We start from the raw sequence: 26988 nt of genomic DNA on the forward strand, positions 1-26988 counted from the left end.
TTAACCTTCCAATAAATTTAATTTACTTAGGTCAAGACAGCAGTCAATACGTGAAACTGTGTTGCTCAGAAAGGATAAGGAAATCGTTTCCCACAATCGATCTGAAATTCACATTTGCTCTAAGAAAGGGATGAGGAATGCCATGTGTTTCAACCCTGGTCTATGCTAAGCCAGTTGACCTCCATTAGTGATTGATCCTTGTATGAGGGAAAGCTTCCTTAGACTAGTCTTAAATTTGTTTCTTGCTATTTGTGAACTTGTACCTCACATGTCCTTTTGCTAAATTTGAAGTTCTTCTAGATTTGCCACGTGCTGTATGCATTCATGCAACATCTCAGATGATGATGCCAAAGGCATGCAGCTGAAACATCTTAACCTTGAGAGAGTGAATATGGAGACATTCCAGGGGTAACGAGCAGGATGCAAGATTAAAGACGAAAAAAATCTGCTTTTATATATCTTTGAATTGCTCTGGACTTTCCAATGCATTAGACAATCAATTCTCATTATATGCAATGAAATGCAGCAGCCATTTTTCACATGCAAAACCTATCAAACAGCAGTAAGGTAAAGACCAGATAATCTGTTTTATTGCTGTTTTGAGGAATGCGTAGGAAAATGGAGAGTACCCCCTGCTCCTCTTCAAAGTGGCATCTTTTATGCCTATCTGAGAGCAGGTGAGGCCTCAGTTAAACTCATCCAAAACGTGGCACTTCTGACAGTGCAGCAGTGAATCATTACTGTGCTATTGTAGCAGGAAGTTGTTGGTGCAGGGACTATAATACTCTGGTTGCTCTATTGTCAGATACAGAACCAAATATGATGCTCAACATGTGATCTGATTGGAGCACTATACAGTTTAAATCGGGCTTGCTCCAACTTAATTTTTTGATATATTGTTCAGTATATTTATTGTTTTGGTTGCTTGGTATGCTAGGATAGTTGGACCCTCGAGTCTACCATTGAGTCTCTCAACTTCTCTTAGATGTTCAACACCATTTATAGAGTACACATCCATTATTTTTTTCTTCCTATGTGATGGATCATTATGCTTGTCCTTATTAACACTCCTCTGCCACTGTTCCAGTCACTTATGCATTTTGTTCAGCTTGTTCTGTATATTCCTGGGTGACTTATCAGATTCAAGATCTCCCCCAATTTGGGTATCTTCTGTGAACTTGAATTGTTAGCGTTGAGATTAATTACAGTAAGGAATCATTACAGTAATCTTTGGACACACCAGACAGCATTCCTTGGTACCTATTGTTTCCTGGCTAGATAACTGAGTCATGTTGATAATGTAATGAACTGTTGTAATTGGTCATTTTAAAACATTTGAGTATGTGAAAGAGTGCTTCTAATATGCTTAATATTGTAACCTTATGTTATATGTTAAAAGTAGAGGAAATCAACTGAGGTAAAAATAATCTTTTAATGCTTCTTATTGCTTTAATGTACCAACAGCTGTAGTATACAGTTAAATTCCAAGCATGGCAATCTGTTTCTTACAGCTCCTAGGCATGAAGCACATCTTGTGCATCCTACTCTACAAATTCTTTCCCTCTTTTCTGTTCTGATTCCAAAGGAGCCTTCTTAAATGTGTTGAGGAAGAATTGCAACAACGGTAACTCGATAGCTTAATCAGTAGTTGCCATGCCTCCATCTATTGTAATGCATATGTTTTGTGGTAGGTACAGTGGTAGTTGTAGAGGGTGGGTCAAGTGAACATTTTCTCTTTTGAATAAGAGTTCGTGTCAATTGGCTGTATGTTGACTGCAATGGTTTTTATTCTCCTGCTTCCAAGTAATCTACCCAAAATCATCAATCTAGAACCATCATCAAGATAGATGTGATCCGTACCAAATAAATATTTTTTTCAACTTTTTAAATGAAATCTAACTATTGTACGGTGGTAATAGCCATATGGTGTATTCCTTCTATTCTCTCCACATCTAGTAAGAAAATTGTCACTGAAAATACTGGAAACGGCAGCAAAAGTTATACTGAGTGCTGGAATGCACATTCGTGGTCTCAATCTTTTACTTGTGATCTTGATTAATAAATCCCATTGTCAAGTTTTAGGAACAGCCTATCTATCAACTTTTTCATAAATGACGGAAGGAGGGGGTAAAAATTACCAAAAATGGGCTGACATTTTCAGTTTCTTAATTAGCAGCTAGATTCTGTGGAACTGTATATTAGGGTGTAATTAAAATCTAGGATGTTAGGCGTCATCCAACAAATCTACAACTGAATTCCAAATTTAGGTGTTGGGGAGAGGAAAGAAGGATGCAGTGTCATCATCTGAGAAGCTTGCACCCTGTGTTTATTCACTGTGAAATCATTCCAAACAATTTAGATGAAGTATGTATGCAGATTTTAATTTCCAATAGACACCATATTTTGAGTCAATTATTCGACATATTTATATTTTGATTTTTCACACGTTGTATGTGAATTTTGTGACAGTGCGTGCATGCTTTAGTAACTTCAAAGCATCTGTTCTTTAAACTAATTATTTGCAAACTAATGTATGCCGATACACTTTTAGGGGCCACATAGCACATTTGGAAGAGGACTTTGAAGATGAGCTGTAAGTCGTCTTGTTTTGTAGATTCTTAACTTTAAACAAATTATAATGAATAGCAAAATATTAATACCAATATATCTCATAAAACGAGTTCAATGAAGTTGCTTAAATTATTTATTATAAATTTGAGAATGGCAAACCCTGTTATGAAGGCTTCATGTTAGTGGTTGCAATATTTTGGCAGATCTTCAAAAATGGCTGCAAATCATGCTTTTCCATAACCAGGTTATGAATGTTGTGGAAAACTTTATCAGCATTTTGTGACACCTGTGTCGTGCCACTTTTCTTGATGTCAGCTTATCTACTGTAGGATGGTAATGAAAAATTGCACAGAATAGTTTCTGATGCTTTTGCAAAATGATGCATTATAAACAATAGAGCACCTTTCAAAACCATGACCTCTAGAAGAGTGTTGAACAACCTGGGCTAGTGAGTGGGCCACATTAGTGACCTCCCATCATCTCAGTGGGCCACAAGGTTGAAGTCAGGCATGTTCACTAATTATGATCCCGCGAATATGATTGAATTTCGTTTAATACTTGCTGAATATTTCATAACTAGTTATAGAAAACGCAGAATCATTCATATCTTAATGGAACTGTTATCAACTTCAAATGGTAAAAACACAAAAGATATTTACGCTTTGATTGGACACACATGTCCTTGCTTTGTGGCTATCACTTCTGTTGTACCAGTAGGTAAAATACTATGCAGATGGAAATGATTGGAATCTAACAAACCTGTGTGGGGGCAACGGTCAGCAAAATGTCTCATGGGCTGCACTCGAACCCAGGTGGGCTGCATATGGCTCATGACCCACAGGTTGCCCACCATTGCTGAAGAACAAGGGCAGTAGACACATGGGAACACCTCCATTTGCAAGTTGATGGCACAGTGGTCAGCACAGCTGCCTCTCAGCGCCACGGACCTGGGTTCAATGCCAGCCTCTGGTGACACTCTGTGTGGTGGTTATCCCTGTGTCTGCGTGGGGTTCCTCCGTGTGCTCTGATTTCCCCTCTCAGTCCAAAGATGTGCAGGTTAGGTTGACTGACCATGATAAATTGCCCCTTAGTGTCAGGGGGACTAGCAGGGTAAATATGTGGGGTTATGGGGATAGGGCCTGGCTGGGATTGTTGTCTGTGTAGGCTCGATGAGCCGAATAGTCTCCTTCTGCACTTTAGGGATTCTATGATTATTCTATGCTTCTAAGTTCCCCTGCAAGACAGACTATCCTGACTTGGAAATACCCTAAGAAGTCTCACAACACCAGGTTAAAGTCCAACAGGTTTATTTGGTAGCAAAATCCACTAGCTTTCGGAGCGCATGCTGATCCTTTGTCAGGTGAGTGGGAGTTCTGTTCACAAACAGCGGTCACGGGCATTCGGCCTCTGATCTTTGGGTAAACGTTCTCCAAGGCGGCCTTCACGACAGCGCAGAGTTGCTGAGCAGAGACTGATAGCCAAGTTCCACACACATGAGGACGGCCTCAACCGGGATCTTGGGTTCATGTCACACTATCTGTAACCCCCATGACTTGCCTGGGCTTGCAAAATCTCACTAACTGTCCTGTCTGGAGACAATACACATCTCTTTAACCTGTACTTAACACTCTCCACTCACGTTGTCTGTACCTTTGAGACCTGATTACCTGTAAAGACTCACGTTCCAACCATTATTTTGTAAATTGAGTTTGTGTCTTTATATGCCCTGTTTGTGAACAGAACTCCCACTCACCTGACGAAGGAGCAGCGCTTTGAAAGCTAGTGGATTTTGCTACCAAATAAACCTGTTGCACTTTAACCTGGCGTTGTGAGATTTCTTACTGTGTTTACCCCAGTCCAACGCCGGCACCTCCACATCTTGGAAATACCCTGCCATGCTTTCACTGTCGCTGAATCAATCCTGGAACTTTTCCTAAAAACAGACTGTACTTGCACTATATGGTCTGCAGAAGTTCAATAAGTTGGCTCACAACTATTTTCTCAAAGGCAATTAGGGATGTACAATAAATGCTGGCCGTCCTGTGATGTTCATATCCTATAAACAAATTTTTAAAAAATGAGACAAGTGGTCTCCCTGCTGGGGAGATGTAAATGTCTGGTTCCAATCAGTTTTCATCTCCAAATTAATTCACTGAAGTTTGTGCAACTGAACTATTGTTGATTATCCTTCTGATGTATGAACTTTTGATGATTTTTATCTTGACATTGTAACTTTTTGACATTGTATTGTTTTTGAACCTTGTTAAACTACTTGCATGTTTTCTCTCAGGTCAACACTTAAACGAATAGTTCCACCTCCTCTTCCACCAAAGGTGAGTTCTCCTTCATCCTAATTACATTTTTTAAAAATCTGGTTAATTTATATTAAAGGAGATTATGGGTAAGATAATTTGTGAATAACTGCTATAATAGGTAATTTATCATGCTATGTTACCCCTCAATAAACTGACTTTTATGTATGAACTTGAAATTGTGAGAATTTTAAAATCAAATTTAGTTGCGCCTTTTAGGATAATAACTTAAATCTGCTGAAGTTCTGTATTGAACCAGATGTATCATGGCCACAGTCAAAATAAATCAACAGGCTGTTAAGCTTGCATACAAAAAGTACAACTTATTGAATATATATATTAAAAACTTAAGGGCCATCACCATTACTATCCTCTATCAGCCATAGAAATAAATCCTGTGATGAATCACAAGCCATAGTAGTTACCATAAAGCATCTCCAAATCAGATGGAAAAAGTATCCGAGTGTTATGTGAAACCCTGAAACTTCTCTGTTGACTCACTGGCTAAATGTAGTGGAGTGACACCAGCAGGAACTTGCCTCAGTTTCTAACTTATTCAGATAGTTTAGAGCAGCTTAATAATTAATTGTACAAAAGGTTTTGAGATGTTTGTGAACTAATGGAAATATAAGTGCGAATATTTCTTTGCTTCCTCAAACGGGAAGCATCCTTTGACAGTCAGATGTCGATTTTTATTCCCTCCCTTTCCCTACGTGACATTGCCCCCTCCAATAAAGTGTTGGTAGTTTTTAAAAGAAAAGAATTCCTGACAATTGCTGACATTCCGATGGAATATTTCAGATTTTAAGCTAAGAAACGATTTTCAAAAGTGCATGGAAACACTACTTGAAGGTGAATCCATGTCAGAGCAGTGGGAAACAATCAAGGAGGCGATAGAGTGTTCATAATGAATATGTTACCACTGGAGAAATTGGTGGGACTCCCACACACAGAGCTCCCTGGGTGCTTGGGAGTGTACAGGTAGGAGAAGGCAAAAAAGGGAAGCCTATGTCTGATACAAAAGTCTGAGGTCACGTACCAACCAACTCAACGACAGCTTCTTCCCAGCTGCTGCCAGACTTTTGAATGGACTTGCCTTGCATTAAGTTGATCTTTCTCTACACCCTAGCTATGACTGTAACACTACATTCTGCACTCTCTCGTTTCCTTCTCTATGACCGGTATGCTTTGTATAGTGTGCAAGAAACAATACTTTTCACTGTGTATGTTAATACGTGTGACAATAATAAATCAGATCAGATACTAAGAGCTCAATACAGCACAGAAGAGTATCGAAACTGTTAAGATGAAATTACAAAGGAAAATAGGAATGCAAAGAGAAAGCATGAAAAAGTGTGTCTTTAAACAAAGACAGACACAATGGACAGAATGGCTGCCTGTGCTGTAAATTTCAATGATTCTCTGACGATTTGACATCAGCCCTCTGCTTACAGCAGAATTGAGTTAGAAATTTATAGGTTTCACTACAGAGCTGTAAGCAATATTACTGCCGAAGTTAAAAAAACAACTCTTTTTAAGGTATCTTTGATATTGACAGTTTTGCCTTCCCAGTTCTTGCATACATGCATAAGTGGAAACCTGATCAGGTTTAGTTGATTATACTTTTGGTTCCAAAGGACTGAATGTGTATCGTATGTTTATTTTTATTTCATTCTTCAATAATTATTGCACTTCTTGAAAAGATGCAGTGGACAGAGCTTTCAACTTCAGCAGTGTAAAACAGATGGTATTAATTTGGCTGCCCATTATATATTGCACCCAATTTTCCTTTCCACTGATTTCAATGCATGTCCAATCTGAGTTTAATGGCTCCATTAAGACTGAAAGCGCTGCCTTTTCATTCAAATCAAAACTAGTTTTCTGTGCATTCTTGATCAACGATTATTCTAATTGCAGTTTTACTATTTGAAAATGTATTTGAATAAGAAGATGAACCGCCTAAAGCTACCTGTTTCTCCTTATTGAGACCAGTTTGTACTGTTTCAGCCAAGACTGCACAGTGCTTCTGAAGCTCTGGATGAAGAGAGATCACAGACAGTCAAGAGGCAAACTTGTACAGAAAATGGACCATCAGCCGTGCCAAGAAGACAGAGTACTCCAACATCACTGTATCAATCGGAGATTCTTGAAACATCCCTTCCCAGTAGCATTAGTAGTCCTGGATTGCTTGATATCAGAGCTAATGAGCTAGGTAATGAAGTTAAATGTGCATTGAAAGTTCACTATACTGAAGACTATAGGACTGCTTGCATAATTTATTTCTCTAACTCAAATCTCCAAAACTACACAAAGTCAGGTACTTCCTGTTAATCCCCATGTTATGATCCGGCAGGCTTTGTAAACCAAATCCCTAAGGGAAACCTGGCAAGCTATTTTCTATTTGTATTTTACTCTGAGAAGAATGTGTACTGAAGTCAGGAACCACAAATTCCAGTTACACAGTTGGAGATTTTCAATATTTAAATATTTATTAAGAAATAAAAACTTAAACACAAGATTGCATTTACAGAACTCAATTAGTCTTACAGAACATTCCCCCAAAAATATTCTTGGTTAGACTCGCAAGTAAACTCTCTTTAGGCAGCAGTCCCCACAGACATTTAATCTATTAAAAACAACCCAGTGACATTACCACAAGGCACCCACTGTTGCTATAGGGAAGAGATGCTCCAGAGTGTTTTGCGCTCTCTCTCTTTACTGTGGAACATTCTAAAAACTTTAAAACAGCAGCTTGCTTTCTGGAAAATACAGACAGACACTTTTGTGGGTTGCCTGGCTGAAATCTGCTTCACTTTGCTATTTTCAAGCTTCTCCCAGCACAGAGCACACTCCAGAAGGTCTTACATGACCACTCCTCAGTACAGCTTCCACGTTCTCTTTAAATATACTTTTTCTCTCTCTCATTTTCCCATTGTCCTCATCATTCTTTGATCTCAACTTTGTAGAAATTCTGTCCCCAACGTAACTAAATTTGTCATACACACAGACACGTACACTCAGCCCCTACAAACCTGCTTCACACACAACCACAGTAGACCACAAAATATTTTTTTAAATAACATTTCTTCACACACACATGCATAAATTAGATTTAACTTATCTGAATTGTTTGAACCGTACATACTGAGCATTCCTGGCATTGCTCAAAATCTGTATTAATGCCATCTTTTGGAAGGAATGTACTAAAATGGAGACTGTTCCATTTGCCCAAAGTCAGTCACTGACATACGACTGAAGAAAATATGACTCTTTAAATGGTACTGTGCACAGGAGGCTAGTGCATTTCCTCCTAGGGGGACAGTAGGACTATTGTGTATATCATTTGCTAGGTTGTCACAAAAAAATGCAAGGAAGCATTTTCATTTGCATTTGTGTGGTATTGATTCTATATGTGAATACTGCACTGATCACCGCATTGGATCAGCAGCTGCTTATGTTCTGTGCACTGTGTCAAGTTTGGAGAGTAAAATTAGTTGCTACATGAAGGAACTTGAGATTCTGGTTTCCCTTCATTAATTTGCAGCACATCCTTAGAGAACCAGTGAGTGTGTAAACCCATAAGCATGTGGATCTGTGAATATTTTGAATAAAATATCTTATTTTATAATATTTTATAAAATTATCTGCATTAACTGTTGAAGGATTTACATCAATAGAAATTTCTAGAGATGTTGTACTTAAAAAAAAATTGAGTAACTGAAAATACTTGGGCATTTAAAATGGCTTATAAGAAATGAATATGGATGGTGCTATGGTCTCCATGCCATAGACTGTTGTCGGACACAATTGAAATTTATTATATTTTAAAAAGATACTATTATCTACACTACAAACATCAGCTGATATCCACAGTGCATAAACAAAACCCCTTTCTTTCCAAGCCCCCACGCCCACAAAATTGATGCAGAACCAAAACCAGTGAATAAGATTTGAACAGTCTATATAGGATTGTGTTGCCTATGCTTCAAGGGCTGTGTAGGGCTTGTCATGGGTTGTCGTTTCAGCGCCTGTGCATTGGTATTAAGCGCAGCAGTTCATGGTTTTCCATATGGCAATGGTTTCCAGATTGTAGGAATTGTAATCAGTCACAAGTAGCCCACTTTGAATAGAGTAAAGGAGTTTCTTAATTTCGTTTTTTTAGAAACAGGATAATTTAAAAACATAATTTTGGATGCAACTTGTGTGTCTTATCTGAAAAATGTATTTTTAACATTTTCAAGCTGTTGCTATAAGTTTTTGCACTATTTGTCAGTTATATGCAGATATTTATAATGGCAGTGTACATTAACTGCCCTGAGAATGTGGAATGGAGGCACTCTGCTTTCACGTGTGGAGCTGGTTCTGCACAAATTATATTTTAGTTGTTTTTGGGAAGATTGGTGTTGCTTGCAGTAAAATGTTTTCTATATGCTCAGGTGTTGCAGGAGGCTCTTCAATCCTAACTGGTGAAAGTTCTGACAATCCCCCAGCACTGCCTCGAAGAAAAGAAAAAAGAGAATTTCCTGTATGTGGCTTTTTAATTATTAAAATCATAGAATAAATGTATTCCTTGCAGTAATACTTAGAAGTCTGAATTATGGCTATTACTTTTTATAGCAAGAAGTCTCTCAACACCCGGTTAAAGTCCAACAGGTTTATTTGGTATCACGGGCTTTCGGAGCGCGGCTCCTTCTTCAGTGACTCACCTGATGAAGGAGTAGCACTCCAAAAGCTCATGATACCAAATAAACTTGTTGGACTTTAACCTGGTGTTGTGAAACTAATTACTGTGCCCACCCCAGTTCAACGCCTGCATCTCCACATGACTTTTTATAGTAGAAATGTATCCCAGGTTTCACAAAGAATTTTTGCTGTTTTCATAGAAGTCGTTGTGCTTTTTATGGCTGTTGAAACATATCTGCATCGCATAAGTGAAGCACACAAAATGCCATTTTGCTCCTTGCAAGAGTACTTTATGGTGTATTAGAAAAAGTATATATTTTTAAATCCTCTCTCTTGCCAAATATTTGGATCAGATGGGCACCTGTTACATTTGTTGTTGTACTATTAACCCCCTTACAAACCAGGAGTCTAGATGACATGGAATCTCCAGCTACAATATGTTTAACTTTCCATGTATAAAATGAGAGTCTTGCTGGATAACAGACATTGGAGTCAAGTGATTACAGTGTACGATGTTTATCTTGATGCCTATTGAATTGTGTTGTACTTGTGTAACTTTAATTTCAATTTTGAACATTAAAAGAGTTAAATAATTTTTCTGCAGAAGCCAGCAATCAATGGCCTTCCTCCAACTCCAAAAGTCCATGTAAGTCCTTCCTGGTTACTTCAGTGGAATTAAGATATTTCTGTAAATTGGTTAATGATTCTGCTATGGCATAATTTGTTATGTTGATTCAAAGTCCTTTTTTTTTTGTATGCATGTTATAGTCATCATGAGAAAGCATTTCATCGCTAGGAATGACAATGTTGGCCTCAAGCAGCTGTAGAGTCAAATTCTAGTCTGCCAGAATAATCTGTCTTCATCTCAAGGTCACCCCTCACTTACATCAATGTTAATTTTTCTTTTCCCCCACATAAATTCTTATGGCCATTTGACTAAAATTGTCAAATAATGCTTTGGTTTGTGGTGTGGCCCATGATGCTGTCCTAACTCATTTTCATAAAATCCCTACAGTGCAGAAGGAGGCCATTTGGCCCATCAAATCTGCACCGACCACAATCCCACCCAGGCTCTATCCCCTTGACCCCCATCTTTTTAACCAGCTAGTCCCCCTAACCTTAAGGGGCTATTTATCATGGCCAATTAACCTAACCTGCACATCTTTGGACTGTGGGAGAAAACCCAAGCAGACACGGGGAGAACATGCAAACTCCACACAGACAGTGACCTGAGGCTAGAATAGAACCCGGGTCCCTGGCACTGAGGCAGCAGTGCTAACCACTGTGTCTGCAGAGAACCTTTGCACCCATCTGTTCAGGCTGGATTTCATGCTGGGAATGACTAGTTAATTGAAAGTGGGCTACCACATTGTACCATTAAATTTCTCCCAATGTTTTCCACCTTTCTGTGGAATGAGATGATTCATGTCAAGTACCTCAGCCCTGTGATAACTTCAACCATTGAGCTGAAAACCTGAGTGACTATAGGCTGAATCGAAAGTATCAGAACTGTCTAATCATGTCATCATCCACACATTTACAGGTAGAGATATTGGATAATGTGCAGGAGTGTTGCCAGGCTCCCCTTCCTCGAACAAGTTTTGCAAATCATTTCCATGGTCTAGCATATCTATTTTAATGCCCCTGCCCCACCTCACCCTTGTCTCCATTGTCAACAACAATTTTTGCTTATTTGTGGACTTTGATTTTTTTCAAAAAAAATGAAAATGACCATAGCACGCAATTAATTATTGATAATAGATCTCACTCAAATGCTAAATGGTTTTATCCTGGTTACTTTTCAGACATAACCATGTTTAATCTTAAATGCATTTATTTATTTTACTTGACGAGTTTTCTTTCCGATTTTGCAATATTAACTAGTAAATTTTTGAATGTTGAAACTCTTCAAATACAGATGGGAGCTTGCTTTACAAAGGTTTTTGATGGATGTCCTTTGAAGATAAATTGTGCTACATCTTGGATACACCCTGAGACAAAGGGTAATGCTAACTAATCAGGAATTGCTTTTACACTGACACCATTTACAAAAGGTTGTGCAGTATTTCCTTTCGTAAAATATTAACTTTGGCTTTGTTTTCCTTTAAAATAGACCAGTACTTAATCTTTGGAACTGAAGAAGGCATTTATACATTAAATCTGAATGAACTGCATGAAGCTTCAATGGAACAAGTAAGCATACTGAGTATTATAGATGAATTGCATTTGATCTCTTTTTGGGAGGGAGAGGGCTTAGAAGTGTAGCACTGAACTTTAAGACTACTTTTTTTTTGGGGGGGGGGAAAGGGACAATGACTATACAATTCCTTTATTTAAAATTAGTTGAATAACTTTTCAGTCATTTACAGTTGATACTAATACAAATATATTTTCCCAGCTTTTTCCCAGGAGGTGTACTTGGCTGTATGTTATCAATAATATTTTAATGTCTTTATCAGGTATGTACCCATTTGGTCATCTCTTAAGAATAATAACATGAACATTTTACTTTTGAAATGTTATTTGTCATTTCAAGTCAATAAACAACACATGGGAAAACAAGATTTGTAGATGCACTTATTTCCATTTGTCCATGTTCCCATGAAAATAAAGATCAATTTAACTGATGGGACAGATTTTGATTTAAATTTCCAGTGTAATCACCAGTTGGGAAAAATGTTGCATGTTATGTGCAAAATTGATATTTAAATCTATAGGTTTTAATGTGCCTGTGTCATTGGATACCATCCAGGAGGTCTGAGTCATTCTGGTATTCTGAGCTAATTTCTGTAATTGTCGGTGTTCCAGTTGCATCCAATTCCAATGGTACTGGCTGTCCTCGTGGGCAGCCAGCAGCTCTCAGGAGTGCTGTGCAGCCAGAGGAATTGCATTTTTTTAAATTGAAAATTATGCATTTTATTAGTGTGGTCACTTGTTAAACTCTATGTTTGAACAATCTGTGCAGAGCAGACCTGACATCGGTCTTGCTCAGAACAGTCCCATTTGACAGAAAAATCCTGAAACTGGCACAGAGACCCTTCACTGATGTATGCAAAGGGTCTAACACCTGTTTTTGCTTGATCCACAAAAAAATGGCCATATCCAACATCTCATCAGACTTTCTTGAGACATAGCACATAGGTCCATGAAGTTGGCCGGTTGGCCATTTTATGCCACGAGCTTTCTCATTAACTTAGATGTATATATTGATGTGCTAGTTTTCTTAGAATATTGAAAATGTTTGTAGAGAATTGGATTGTAATCTTTTCTGGGGCTATATTGTGGGAGGATTAAAACATTATCTTGCAATTTCTTCAGTATAAACATGGCAATACTGAAATTTATTCATAAGGCTGGGAAAGACTTTGAAGCATTAAAGTTTAAGCCTTTAGATTGACCTTGTAATTGATTCTTTCAGACATTTCTTTGAAGAAAATACAGCTCTTCTCTCTGCCCCATCAGTAGTTCTGTAGGTGTATGTATGTCTTGTAAAACAGCGGATATCCATACAGAGCACGAAGGGCCTGGTTTTGAACTCCAGTATGCATTGTGGGGCAAATACCCCACATATCTAGTTCAGGGCAGCAGTGAAACGTTGCTACCTGGAGTAATTGAGGGACTAAATTAAATCTGAAGCTGATAGTTATCTACTGACTTTTTTTGGAATATATGCATGTTTCTTTAGGCTTGTATATAAACAGAAAGTTGACATATTTGAACCATACTCACCTTTAAGACAAAAGATAAAAAAGAATAATAATTGGGAACAAGTTATTGATTTTCCAACAAATATAGATGGTTAATGTGAAACCCTCATTGATAGAAGTTCACTTTCTGGGAGGAGTCACTAGACAGAAATGAGAAGCTTTGTTTCTCCCCCTCACTTATTGCTGCCCTTAAACCCAGGAACCCTGAAATCAGTTGCATGCTTTCTACTGTTTCGCCTTGTGACATCCATTCACTCTGCATGGACCAGGGATCAAACCTGGGATCGTTGCATGTGTGATATTACCTACACTGTGCAATCGGAAATGCTCAGAAAGCTTGCCTTTACACACTGCCTACCTATCTGTCAGTTACAGAATAGTGGAGCACTGGGCAAAGGTCAGGAAGCAAGCAGTACATATATGAAATAGAAAGGTGGGCAAAAGTGCATTGGTTAAATTAGATTGGAATGATTATTATAGCATGATTCCAATCAATATCTGGCTATTTGTTTCAGTTTACAGGGATACTGGTAAAATATACACTTTATATTTTCTGTGATATTCTAATATCAAATATCCTTTTGAGATTTTAGTCCATTATAGATTTTTGTGTGTCATATTAAACAGGTGGGGGAAGGTGAGAATGTTAACTGGACTATTTTAGAATATGAATAGTTTATATTCTGTCGTCTTGACCATGTAAAATGTGTTGTTTGTGCTGAATGTCAATTTAACTGAAATAATCCTTGTGCTTTTCTGTTCATCTACTGTTTTTAATAGCTGTTTGTCTAAACACTTGTGTGTGAAATTAATCAAACCTCTTGTGTTCTCCTTTTCTCATAAATGGCTTCACTTTGTATCCAAATTACATTGATCACTGCGTGCAGAAGGTAAAACAATTTAAGAATTTTCAGCCTTCACTGTATTTATGCATGCTTTTGTACAAAATCTTGTGTCAAAGTACAATATTAAAATGCAAATCTACAGCTTCATGTCCTTTTCTAAAGGAATCCTATGTTTACCAAAATTTGATCTCAAAATAACTACTTAATGTGGTATGCTCCTATCCTCTCAACTTCCCTATATTCCTGTAATATTTCTTTTTTGTTTTTCTTTTGCATCTTTTTTCACCTTTTGTGTCAATTTTCAATTAAGTTTTATGAACTTTTGTTTTTGTTGCAAATGCTTCCAGGACAGAACGTTTTTATTTTCCACTGTTCGTGCTTCCTAAGCTCTTTAAAATCTGCAACCTGACTAGGTGTTTGATTTAAATCCTCTTGCCGTCAGTATATTTGATTATGACATCTCTGTATGTTACTTTACTTCATCCAAATGTTGTTTCAGTGTCAGCAGGTCTATTCTTCTTACCAGAAGAGCTTCAGCAACAAACCTCTTATTTCTAGAAGATGTAATTACAGAATTGCATCTCTATTCCGAAACTATCATCTGCTTGGCATAAATCCACTTTTAGTGTTAAATACGATTCCCTCAAAGGTTTGGTTCGCAGTTAGTTTTTGCATTTTCTCACTCCCAAAATATGGGCATTAGTAATGCTGGCATTTTGTGCCCGTCCCTAATTGCCTTGAAGGTGGTAGTGAGCTGCCACCTTGAGTCACTGTAATTATTGTTTTGAAGGTACTCTAGATGTTAGTGCTGTTAGGTAGGGAGTTTCAAGTACAGCAATAATAAAAGAACAGTGATACAATTCCAAACCTGAATGGTATGAGATTTGGATGGGATCTTGACAATGTGCTCATTGTCCTTGCCCTTCTAAGTAGTAAAGTTTGTTGTGTATCACCCTTAACCTGCACCTCCAAGTTTTTGGTATGATCTGGTTGGGATCAATAATGGCCTCAATTCTCCAAAAGAAAGAGCTGAGGCTAGTGGGAAAACCAGAGTGTATCCTGCTGGCATTAGCAGCACCTGTCAGGTGGGATTCACCCAACTTTAGTATTTAAGCCTCAATAACCTCCTCATTCTACCAGACCTGCTCACTCAGCTCTATTTTTTAGCGCTGTCTTTTATTTAGGTCTCTGAACCTTCCTGGAAAGCTCAAAAGCTCCCAAGAGCTTTATGTTCATTCAGTTTCATGCTCCATTACCATTAACTAGCCTTTAATTAACAGGTTGGATCCATTACCCACTAGCCAAGAAGTTTCACTTCCTCTTTTCTAACATACTTTAGAAAGTATGGATATATGGACGAGGGAACGAGTTATCTTAGATCTGGTAATGTGTAACGAGGTAGGTAGAATTAAGGATGTTCTTGTGAAGGACCCTCTTGGGTCAAGTGATCACAATATGGTCGAATTTCTGATACAAATGGAAGAGGAGAAAGTAGGGTCCCATACCAGTGTCCTCTGTTTGAACAGAGGGAAGTACGATAGGATGAGGGCTGAATTGGCTAAGGTGGACTGGGAGAGCAGACTGGTAGGTAGGACAGCTGAGGAACAGTGGAGGATTTTTAAGGAGATCCTTTTCAGTACTCAGCAACAATATATACCGGTGATAAAGAAGGACTGTAAGAAAAGGGATAACTAGCCGTGGATAACAGAGGAAATTAAGGAGAGTATTAAATTAAAGTCCGATGCGTACAGAGTGGCCAAAAATAGTGGAGAATCGGAAGATTGGGAAAACTTTAAGAAACAACAAAGAACGACTAAGAAAGCGATAAAGAAAGGAAAGATAGGTTATGAAGCTAGGCTAGCTCTAAATATAAAAAATGATAGTAAAAGCTTTTACAAATATATAAAAAGGAATAGAGTGGCAAGAGTGAATGTTGGACCCTTGGAGGACGAGAGGGGGGATTTAATAGTGGGAAATGAGGAAATGGCTGAAACTTTAAATACGTTTTTTGTGTCGGTCTTCACGGTGGAAGACACAAATAGTTTACTGAATATTAACGATAGAAGGTTGGTAGGAGGAGAGGTACTCAATACAATTAATGTTACCAGGGAGGCAGTGCTTGGTAGACTAACGGGACTGAAGGTGGACAAGTGCCCGGGCCCGGATGGAATGTATCCCAGGGTACTGAAAGAAATGTCAGAAGTAATAGTGGATGCGTTAGTGGTTATTTATCAAAATTCGTTGGATTCTGGGGTAGTGCCGGTGGATTGGAAAACGGCTAATGTTACGCCGCTGTTTAAAAAAGGAAATAGACAAAAGGCGGGTAGCTACAGGCCGGTTAGCTTAACGTCTGTAGTTGGGAAAATGCTGGAATCCATCATTAAAGAAGAGATTGCAGGCCATCTGGATAAGAATGGTTCGATTAAGCAGACACAGCATGGATTCATGAGGGGAAAGTCGTGCTTGACGAACTGGTTGGATTTTTATGAAGATGTGACTAGTGCGGTTGACGGAGGGGAACCGGTGGATGCGGTGTTTTTGGATTTCCAAAAGGCGTTTGATAAGGTGCCTCACAAAAGGTTGCTGAAGAAGATTGGGTCACACGGAGTTGGGGGTAGGGTGTTAGCGTGGATTGGGGATTGGCTATTAGACAGGAAGCAGAGAGTCGGAATAAATGGGTGCTTTTCTGGTTGGCAGATGGTAACTAGTGGCGTGCTGCAGGGATCGGTACTGGGGCCTCAACTATTTACCATTTATATAGACGGTCTGGAGGAGGGGACTGAGTGTAGGGTAACAAAGTTTGCAGAAGACACAAAGATAAGTGGAAAAGTGAATCGTGTGGAGGGCGTAGAAGGTCTGCAGAGAGATTTGGACAGGCTGAGTGAGTGGGCGAGGATCTGGCAGATGGAGTATAACGTTGACAAATGCGAGGTTATTCACTTTGGAGGAAATAATAGCAAATTGGATTATTATCTAAATGGAAAAAAATTACAACATGCTACTGTGCAAAGGGACCTGGGGGTCCTTGTGCATGAGACGCAAAAACCCAGTCTGCAGGTGCAACAGGTGATCAAGAAGGCAAATGGGATGTTGGCCTATATCGCAAGGGGGATAGAATATAAAAGCAGAGATGTCTTGCTGCATCTGTACAGGGCATTGGTGAGGCCGCAGCTGGAATACTGTGTGCAGTATTGGTCCCCTTATTTGCGGAAGGATGTATTGGCCTTGGAGGGATTGCAGAGAAGGTTCACCAGGTTGATACCAGAGATGAGGGGTGTTGATTATGAGGAGAGACTGAGCAGATTGGGTTTGTACTCGTTGGAATTTAGAAGGCTGAGGGGGGATCTTATAGAGACCTATAAGATAATGAAGGGGCTGGATAGGGTAGAGGTGGAGAGATTCTTTCCACTTAGAAAGGAAGCTAGAACTAGAGGGCACAGCCTCAAAATAAAGGGGGGTCAGTTTAGGACAGAGTTGAGGAGGAACTTCTTCTCTCAGAGGCTGGTAAATCTCTGGAATTCTCTGCCCACTGAAGTGGTGGAGGCTACCTCGTTGAATATGTTTAAATCACGGATAGATGGATTCCTGATCGGTAAGGGAATTGGGGGTTAAAGGGATCAGGCGGGTAAGTGGAACTGATCCACTTCAGGTCAGCCATGATCTTGTTGAATGGCTGGGCAGGCTCGAGGGGCTAGATGGCCTACACCTGTTCCTATTTCTTATGTTCTTATATTAAAGTGACCAGGGTTTCACAGTACACAGATAAGAATTACTACTTTGAACTGAAAACTGCTTGAGATCACCAAGCTAAGAGTGACCTTCACCTTTCCCAGGCTAGAAGGGGCAGTCAAGCCACGAGAGTCCCATCCCATGGGAGAGTCTCAAGGTCAACTCCACCCCTCACAACCCTCCTCTTTCTCCCCCCCCCCCCCCCCCCCACCGAATCCCAGGTGCCAGGTCCATGTTTGTCAGGATCTGCACCAAATCTCCCCCCCCCCCCCCCCCCCCCCCCGCCCCGGTGGACTTCTCACTTGAGGGGCAGCAGCATACTGGGAGGCTGGAGCATCCACTCTGGGCGCGAAGCTGTAAGGGGCTGACTGGATGGGCTGGGAGAATTGTGACAGGACTGACTACTGGCTCGGTTCCTGTTTTACCGGGCCATCGCAATTCCCACCAGAGTCTGGAGAATCGCGACCAATGTTTTGTTTAATGTAGACCAGGTTTGAGATCCAGGACACTTGCTAAGGAAATAAAGCCACAAGATTCTACTGGTTGAACAAAAATAAACTTTACAAGGTCAGAAAGATAGAACATTTCACTATCTATCTTATTAACCCTGAATGATAGAGTATGTGCGGTATATCTGAATTAGCAGGTAAACTGATCGAACACACCACACTGCACAGTAAATTGCAGATATGACCAGATTCCATGGATTTTTCTCAACCCACGCAGATGTCAGTAAACAGTCATCTAATTTCATTAGAACTCTGCCTCCCTTATGAGGGACTCCAAACTTTCACTTTTGAACATCAATCCTCTGAATTCCTTCAGCATCTCCAACTCCTGTGTCAATGATTGCACATCTCCCAGGATTTCAGTCTTGTTTCCTGAGACTCCAAACCCCTCAATTTCTGTGGTTGAGTGGTCTGCGTTCCAGCCTCTACTTGTGTGATTTCAGCTATTTAATAGCCAATTAGCTTCACTGCGCGGCACTGCCCCTAGGTTTCACCAAGTTCCAATCTTCCTGTTACACCAAGCTATAAATGGCTCTCAAGATTTCTTCTGAACCCTAACCTTTTCCAGCATGGACCTTCTGCCACATTCCCTATGCCCAGAACTTCTCCTGAGCCTTAATTGCACAAAGCCAGCTAACAGCAAAAACTTGCTGTTGGGAGCCTGCTAACAGCAGCACCTTTTTGACCTGGACTTTTCCCCTGCTGAGTTCTCACGCCCCCAGCAAATGAACAGATCAGTTGAAACCCTAGAATTTTTCACACTCCACCCATCTCCGTGACGATGGTAGTCTTCCTGGGCTCACTGCATTTAAATTGATTGCAGCCTTAACTCACAGAACAAAACTATTCTCTGGGCTGCATCTCTTTGCAAGCAGTGCAAATACCTTGTCTTCAATTCTCCAGCTAAATAAGTCCACCTGCTGTTTTTATGATCTTGCACATCTAGCTGTTAATGCCTTGTGTCAACATGACCCCAACCTTTTAAGATAAAAATGCAAGATAGACCTAACTTTGTTTTGACTCCATCTTCTTGCCTGCTCCCCATTCTTTCCTATTTTTTTGGACTGCTTTAGTTGCATTTATCCCTTTTTATAGTTAACTTTAATTTTCCCAGAATTAAAAATCTCTGTGAACTATGAATAAGATATTTATTTATAACAGGTTTAGAAGATGCTGTTGCAGAGCTTTGGCATGCTGCTGCTGTACATCTTAAACTTGGTATACACAGAAGTCATGTTGTACTAGTGCTATGGGATTTGAATATTTGTTTTGTCCTGAATGTTGTTAAGCTTCTTGAGTGTTGTTGGAGTTGCACTCATCCAGGCAAGTGAAGTGTTCCATCACACTCCTGATTTGTGCCTTGTAGGTGGGGACAAGTATTTAGGAAATCAGGTGAGTCACTAACAGTAGAATATCTAGCATCTGACCTCTCATAGCTACTGTACTTATTTGGTTAGTCTCAATTAAGTTTTTGGTCAGTTGTGACCTCTGCCACCTCCACCCCTTGTTGATGGTAGGGAGTTTAGTGAATGTAATGGCATTCATTGTTTTGGGGAGATAGTTAAGTTGTTGATGGTCATTGCTGAGCACTGTGTGCCGTAATGACCTGCCACTTATCAGCACAAGCCTGGTATTTTTTCATGGTTTACTGCATGAAGTATGGACTGCTTTGTTATCTGAGGAGTTGTGAATGGAACTGAACATTCTGCAAAACATCCCCATTTCTTATCTTCTGGTGGGCTGGGGGAGATCATTGAAACAGCTAAAGTAGTTTGAGTCTAGGACACTGCTTTAAGCAACTTGTGCATTGATGCCCTGTAGTTTAAATGATTAGTCTTCTACAACCACAATCATTATCTTCAGTGCTCCAACATAGCTATCATCAGACATGACTCTATAAAGTGGAGAGTTTTCTCCAGTTTCCATTGACTTCGGTTTATTAGGATTTCAACCTGAAATGTTAACTATATTTCTCTCTCCACTGATGCTGCCAGACCTGCTGAATATTTCCAGCATTTTCTGTTTTTGCAATAATCTTTTTCTATGTGCAGTATGCTCAGCCCTTTCTTGATATCACATGAATCCAATCAGTGATGAATGTGTCTGTTATATTAGGGACCTAAAGACCAGGCTGAAATTGATCATCTGCTTTGCACTTCTGGCTAAAGATGATTTCAGATGCTTTACACTGTCTTTTGCAATAATTCTGGGCTCTGCCATAGTTGAGGCTGGGGGTGTTTGTGGAATTATCACCTCCCATTAATTGTTTAATTGATCACCTCCCATTCATGATTAGATGTGGCAGGACTGCAGATTATTCATTTATGGGATGTAGGTGTCACTGGCAAGGCCAGCACTTATTGCCTATATCTAATTTTCTTTACAAAAGTGGTTCTAAGCTGTCCTTTTGTCCTGCTGCAGTCCATTTGGTATCGATGACTCAGCGCTGTTAGGGAGGTAGTTCTGGGATTTTGACCCAGCTACAGTGAAGGTGCAGCCATTTACTTCCAAGTCAGGATGATGTACGACTTGGAGGGGAATTTGCAGGTGGTGATGTTCTCAGACATCTGTTTGCCAGTTGTACATTTCTCTACTTTCTTTGGGACTGTGATATCTTTATAGCGATTAGCTGAACAGAACGGTATAGAGCATTGAAGATGGGACCTGTAGTGGTTTGGACAGTAACAGTGGTCTCTAGATTTGTACTCTGTCGTCATGCTTTTGCAGTTGGGTACCATACTTTTAATTCTGTAGCTGAGCACTACGCTGACAGTTTCATAGGTTTATTCAATATAACGTTTGAGCTCATAGTGCCTCTTCTCAGTTTGGTTTCTTGCTCCGTTATTTTTACATTTATCGCATTACTTCAGTTAAATGTATACTCCATATGATGAAAGATATGTTGAACAAAGAATAAGATCAGGTAAATGTAATCTATCCTGAACCATCTACACTTGTTCATGGGCATACTAATCCTCACAGATGTAAAGTTACAATTATCTTCAATAGATTTTAAATCATTCCTCGCAATATACCATTCACAGTTGATTCAGATTAAAGCAAAATATATCTTAGCTTGAAATTAGATTCCTTGTCAACATAGCTGCTAACACTCCAGGATTTCCCCAAGTCCCTGTCAAGCGAGGAAGGGTACTCATTGCAAAAAAGGGTGTTGGAAGCAGAGGCGGTTAAATGATTTCAAAAGGAAGTTGGATCGGCACTTGAGCAAAATAAACTTGCAGGGCTATGAGGATAGAGGAGGGAACGGGAAAGACTGGATTACTCAACAGTGAGTTAACCTTGATTTGATGAGCCAAATGGTTGTCTTCTGTGTCTTATGACCTTATAACTCTGACTATGGACTGATTTTCACCAGGAAAACACCCAGCAAATATTGTGACAATACCTACAGAAAGTGCTGGAAACCTCAACAGGTTCTGAAGAAGAGTCACATTGGATTCAAAGCATTAACTCTCTCTCTCTCTCTCTCTCTTCATGGATACTGCCAGACCTGAGTTTTTCCAGCACTTGTTTTATTTGAGATTTTCAATATCCGCAGTACTTTGTTTCCATATTGTGATTTTATTGTTTCCTATCTAAAAGCAAATCTGTTAGAGACGGTAATACATTTCATTTGTAAAAGCATTACAAAAGTTTTTTTTTTCAAGAAGTATAAATTTTTAGAATTTTCAAATCTCAATATTTTCTAACGTGCATTTATCATACATGTTTGTTTCTGCTAAGAGATTTAAATTTTGGTGTGTTGAATCAAAGTGACAATTCAAGGCGCCAACTTAGATTTTAGTAATGTCTTTAATGTGCAGGAAGCATCCCAAGGCCCTCGAGATATAATTTGACAAAAATGGTTGACTATGTGAAAGAGGAAATGGGAGGGTAGCAGCAGGGTTTGAAGAGGGCCTCGAGAAGGAGGAAAGAGAGAAATGCAATTAGGTTTAACAAGAAAATTTTAGAACCCACAGTGTCATGGTGGTTGAGGCCTGGATACCAATGTTGGAGAGATCGGGATTGGGGCACCTGCAGTAGGACGTGGGGTCTAAGGAATAAAAGACCTGAGAGGTGGAGAGGGTTGCTGTCTGTTGGGTTGGAGGTGATTGGAGATATTGAAGGGATTTAAGTTGGAGGCATGGGAAAACCAGGCATCCCATTGTAGATCAGGAGGCACATGGGTGATTGGTGAGTCAGAATTAGAACCATACAAAAATTATGACACAAAAAGAAGCCATTCAGCCAAAACAGAAAAATACCTAGCTGCTCATTCTAATTTTCCCTTCCAGCACTAGGTCCATAGTCTTGCAGATTACAGCACTTGAGGTGCAGATCCAGGTGCCTTTTAAATGAGTTGAGGGTTTCTGCCTCACTACCAAACCTGGCAGTGAATTCCAATTCACCTCTCTGGGTGAAGAAATTTTTCCTCATGTCCCCTCTGATGCTTCTAACAGCTGTCCTTTTCACTATCAACTTAAATCTGTGCCCCTTGGTAATTGACCTCTCTGCTAGATGAAACATGGCAGCCATGTCTACTCTATCTAGGCCCCTCATAATCTTGCACACCTCAATCAGGTCACCCTCAATTCCAAGGAAAACGATCTGATTATTTCCTCATAGCTGCAATTTTCAAGCCCTGGCAACATCATTGTAACTCTCCTGTGTACTTTCTCTGGAGCAATTATGTCCACCCTGTAATGTGGCAGAGAGTACTGCTGGTCTAGCTGTGGCCTAACCAACATTTTATACAGTTCCATTGTTACATCCTGCTTTTGTGTTTAAACCATGTCCGATTAAGGAAAGCATTTCATATGCTTTCTCCACCAACTTATCCACCTGCTCTGCCACCTTCAGGAACCTGTGGACAAGTACTCTGAGGTCTCTTTCTTCCTTTGCCCTTCCCAATATCTCCCATTTATTGTGTATTCCTTAGCTTTGTCTTCGCTCCTCAAATGCATAACCCTCAACTTCTCCAGATCAAAATTCATTTGCTGCTTTTCCACCCACTCGTCCAAACCAGTGATATAATTCTGGAGGCAACAGCTGTCCTTTTCACCATCAACTGCGCGGTCAATTTCTGTGTTGTCTGAAAATTTCCCAATCATGCCTCCCACATTTAAAATGATCAATACATGCACCAAATAGCAAGGAATCCAAAACGTGTCCTGTGAAACGCCTCTGAAAAGCGCTTTCCATTGGCAAAAACATCCATCAACCATTCCCCTTTGTTTCCTGTCCCTGAATCAATTTGGATCCAACACATTCCTGTATCTCATGGACTTTTGCTTTTCTGATCAGTCTGTCATGTACCTTATCAAATTCCCTACCAAAATCCATGTAGACAACATGCATTGCATTACCCTCATTAATCCTCTGTGAAACTTGCTCAAAAAAATTGATTTAAGTTAGTAAGACATGATCCCCCCCACCCCTGCACTCCAACAAAACAATGCTGACTGTCCCCATTCCTTTCTAAATGACAGTTTATCCTGTCTCAGAATTGATTCTAATAATTTTCCTACCACTGATGTCACACCAAAGAGCTTATAATTACTTGGCTTAGCCCTCATAACCCCCCCATCCTTTACCAAATAATTGAGCAACGTTCACAGCCCTCCAAACCTCTACCTCGCCTGTATCTAGTGAAGATTGGAAAATGTCCTTGGAGCATCCACTATTTACTCCCTGGCTTTTGTTAACAATACGTCTGGCCCTGGATTTATCAATTTCTGTGGAATGTAATACAGTTTTTGTTGAGAAGCTCATGGAAAATGGAGGATAGGAATCCGGCATGGGGAAGATTGAAATAGCGGAGTCCTGATGCAACAAAAGCATGGATGGGGGCTTCAACAGCAAATATGCTGATACAGGGGTGAAGGTGTGCATTGCTGGAGGTGGAAATAGGAAGTCTTTATGATGGAGAGCATATGGAGTCGAAAGCTCTGCCCAGATTTGAATAGGATGCTGAGGAATTGGGGACGTACTTAATACTGAAAAAGAACTTGACAATATACAAACTGGCATTGATAAACTTGCAGAATAAGTGTGTAATATATATACAAGTATGAACTGATGTGTTTTGCTAGGAGCAATCAGGCTGTTTGAATAATAGTCTAAATGAGGTAGAAGTGCCATGGGATCTACAGGTACTCAAACACTAAAAGTAATAACGCAGATTAATTAGGTCATTTTAAAAAATAAAAGCAAGCACTGGATGTATTTCTAGAGCAATAAAATTAAAAAGCTGAGCACTTATGTTAAATTTGTGTACACATTTGGAGTATTGTGCACAGTACTGATCTCCATATTATTCAAAGGACACTGGGGAAAGTACTAAAAAGACTGAGAACAATAACAGAACTGAGTGTATGCTTATCGAGAAATGGCAGAACAGGATAGCTCTCTTCTCTCAGAACTTGGCATCCCTACAGTGCAGAAGGAGGCCATTTGGCCCATTGAGTCTGCACCAACTCTCCGAAAGAGCATCTTACCCAGGCCTGCCCTATCCTGTTACCCTGTAAATTTACCATGACTAATCCACCTAACTTGCATATCTTTGGACACGAAGGGGCAATCTAGCATGATCAATCCACCTAACCTGCACATCATTGAACTGTGGGAGGAAACTGGAGCACCTGGAGGAAACCCAGCAGACACTGGGAGAATGTACAAACTCCACACCAACAGTCACCCAAGGCCAGAATTGAACCCAGGTCCCTAGCACTATGAAGCTGCGGTGCTAACCACAGAACAAAAATAATTTTGATAGGGCAGATGTAGAGAAAATGTTTCCACTTGTGGGGGAATCTAAAATTAGAGGTCACAAATATAAGGTAGTCACTAATAAATCTGATCAGGAATTCAAGAGAAACTGCTTTGTCCAAAGTGTGGTAAGAATATGGTACATGCTACAAAAAAAATAGCTGGACAAATAACTGATGCTTTTTAAAGGGATGGGATGTCATTTGTGTGGAGTTCCTGGTGGGGGCTGAGAGGCAAAGAATGAAGAGTTGGAGTATGGGTAGTGGCAGCAATGTTGAACTTGGAGTAATAGACTTGATCCAGAGCACCATCAAAATGCATATGCATAATTCAGATCATGTGGCCAAGGCAAAAGGTGAGAGGGACATGCCCTCAAACAGAGGAGATGCGGCCTTGGGATGGGATGAAGTTGAGGATATTAATTAGGATGGAGTCAGTTTGGTGCATCAACAAACCATTGCATAGGCTCAGAACAGTTGTGGTGAGAGAGTAGATTTCAGTTGTCAGTCTTTGACTTTTTTCATATTTTTCTGCAATTACAGGTAAAACTTTTCAGCTTTATTCACACAACCTGGTAGCCTTATTTGAACAGGCAAAGAAACCAGGGTTAGCATCCCACATTCAAACACACCGTTTTCCTGACAAGATAATACCCAGGTAAGGAAACTACATTTTGTAGAATTGAGTTCCATTTAAAATCCTGCAGTGCCTTGTGCTGGAACAATGTAAAATATGTCTTCTTTATTCAGCATCTTCCTTCGAAATTTTTGAAGTCCAATCTTCTAAGTAGTTCCAGGAAAACACACAATTGATTCTGGTGCTTGACATGCAATCAACAAGCAAATGTCTGCCCAACTGAGGATGTATGTGACAAAAACAGAAAATACACAAAAAAATGAAGAAGTTGTCAGGATGGCTGAGTGGTCTAAGGTGCCAGACTCAAAGTGTGATCCCTTGCCTTGTGTTAAGCCTGGTGAATACTAGTCCCTTTCTAGGGTTGTGGGTTCAAATTCCACTCCTGACGTTTTATACAGTAAATGGCAGAACCCTTAGGAGTATTGATAGGCAAAGAGATCTGGATGTACAGGTACACAGGTCACTGAAAGTGGCAATGCAGGTGGAGAAGGTAGTCAAGAAGGCATATGGCATGCTTGCCTTCATCGGCTGGGGCATTGAGTTAAAAAATTGGCAAGTCATGTTGCAGCTTTATAGAACCTTAGTTAGGCCGCACTTGGAATATAGTGTTCAATTCTGGTCGCCACACTACCAGAAGGATGTGAAGGCTTTGGAGAGGATACAGAAAAGATTTCCCAGGATGTTGCCTGGTATGGAGGGCATTAGCTATGAGGAGAGGTTGGAGAAACTTGGTTTGTTCTCACTAGAACGACGGATGTTGAGGGGCGACCTGATAGAAGTCTACAAGATTGAGAGGCATTGACAGAGTGGATAGTCAGGAGCTTTTTTCCCAGGATGGAAGATCAATTACTAGGGGGCACAGGTTTAAGGTGCGAGGGGCAAGGTTTAAAGAAGATGTACGAGGCAGATTTTTTACAGAGTGCCTGGAACCCGTTGCCGGGGGAGGTAGTGGAAGCAAATAAGGTAGTGACTTTTAAGGGACGTCTTGACAAATACATGAATAGGATGGGAATAGAGGGATGTGATCTCCAGAAGGGTAGGGGGTTTAAGTTAAGTCGGGCAGCATGGTCCGTGCAGGCTTGGAGGGCCGAAGGGCCTGTTCCTGTGCTGTAATTTTCTTTGTTCTTATCAGATGGAAAAAGTAATGTTTCGGTTGTGCAGATCCTTGATCAAATCTTCTGATTAAGATACTCCGGTGTGATGAAAGATTATACTAATGAACAGCATT

The 26988-nt window shown here is 40.0% G+C and overlaps 1 protein-coding gene across 2 annotated transcripts in view; it reads left to right on the top strand.

Moving 5' to 3' along the window:
* Nucleotides 1–26988, top strand: part of map4k5 (mitogen-activated protein kinase kinase kinase kinase 5) — a 157773-nt gene that overhangs the window by 108861 nt on the left and 21924 nt on the right. The window contains exons 16-25 of one of the 2 annotated variants that reach the window (XM_078233956.1): nucleotides 1586–1624; nucleotides 2552–2593; nucleotides 4862–4904; nucleotides 6891–7095; nucleotides 9320–9408; nucleotides 10171–10212; nucleotides 11485–11569; nucleotides 11680–11759; nucleotides 11965–12025; nucleotides 25667–25781. In XM_078233956.1, coding sequence (XP_078090082.1) covers nucleotides 1586–1624; nucleotides 2552–2593; nucleotides 4862–4904; nucleotides 6891–7095; nucleotides 9320–9408; nucleotides 10171–10212; nucleotides 11485–11569; nucleotides 11680–11759; nucleotides 11965–12025; nucleotides 25667–25781 — 801 coding nt within the window. The remainder of the gene's footprint in view (nucleotides 1–1585; nucleotides 1625–2551; nucleotides 2594–4861; nucleotides 4905–6890; nucleotides 7096–9319; nucleotides 9409–10170; nucleotides 10213–11484; nucleotides 11570–11679; nucleotides 11760–11964; nucleotides 12026–25666; nucleotides 25782–26988) is intronic. The other variant, XM_078233958.1, reaches the window with a different exon arrangement.

The sequence above is a fragment of the Mustelus asterias genome, chromosome 18, assembly GCF_964213995.1.
Source record: "Mustelus asterias chromosome 18, sMusAst1.hap1.1, whole genome shotgun sequence".
In the NCBI taxonomy this organism is placed as follows: domain Eukaryota; kingdom Metazoa; phylum Chordata; class Chondrichthyes; order Carcharhiniformes; family Triakidae; genus Mustelus; species Mustelus asterias.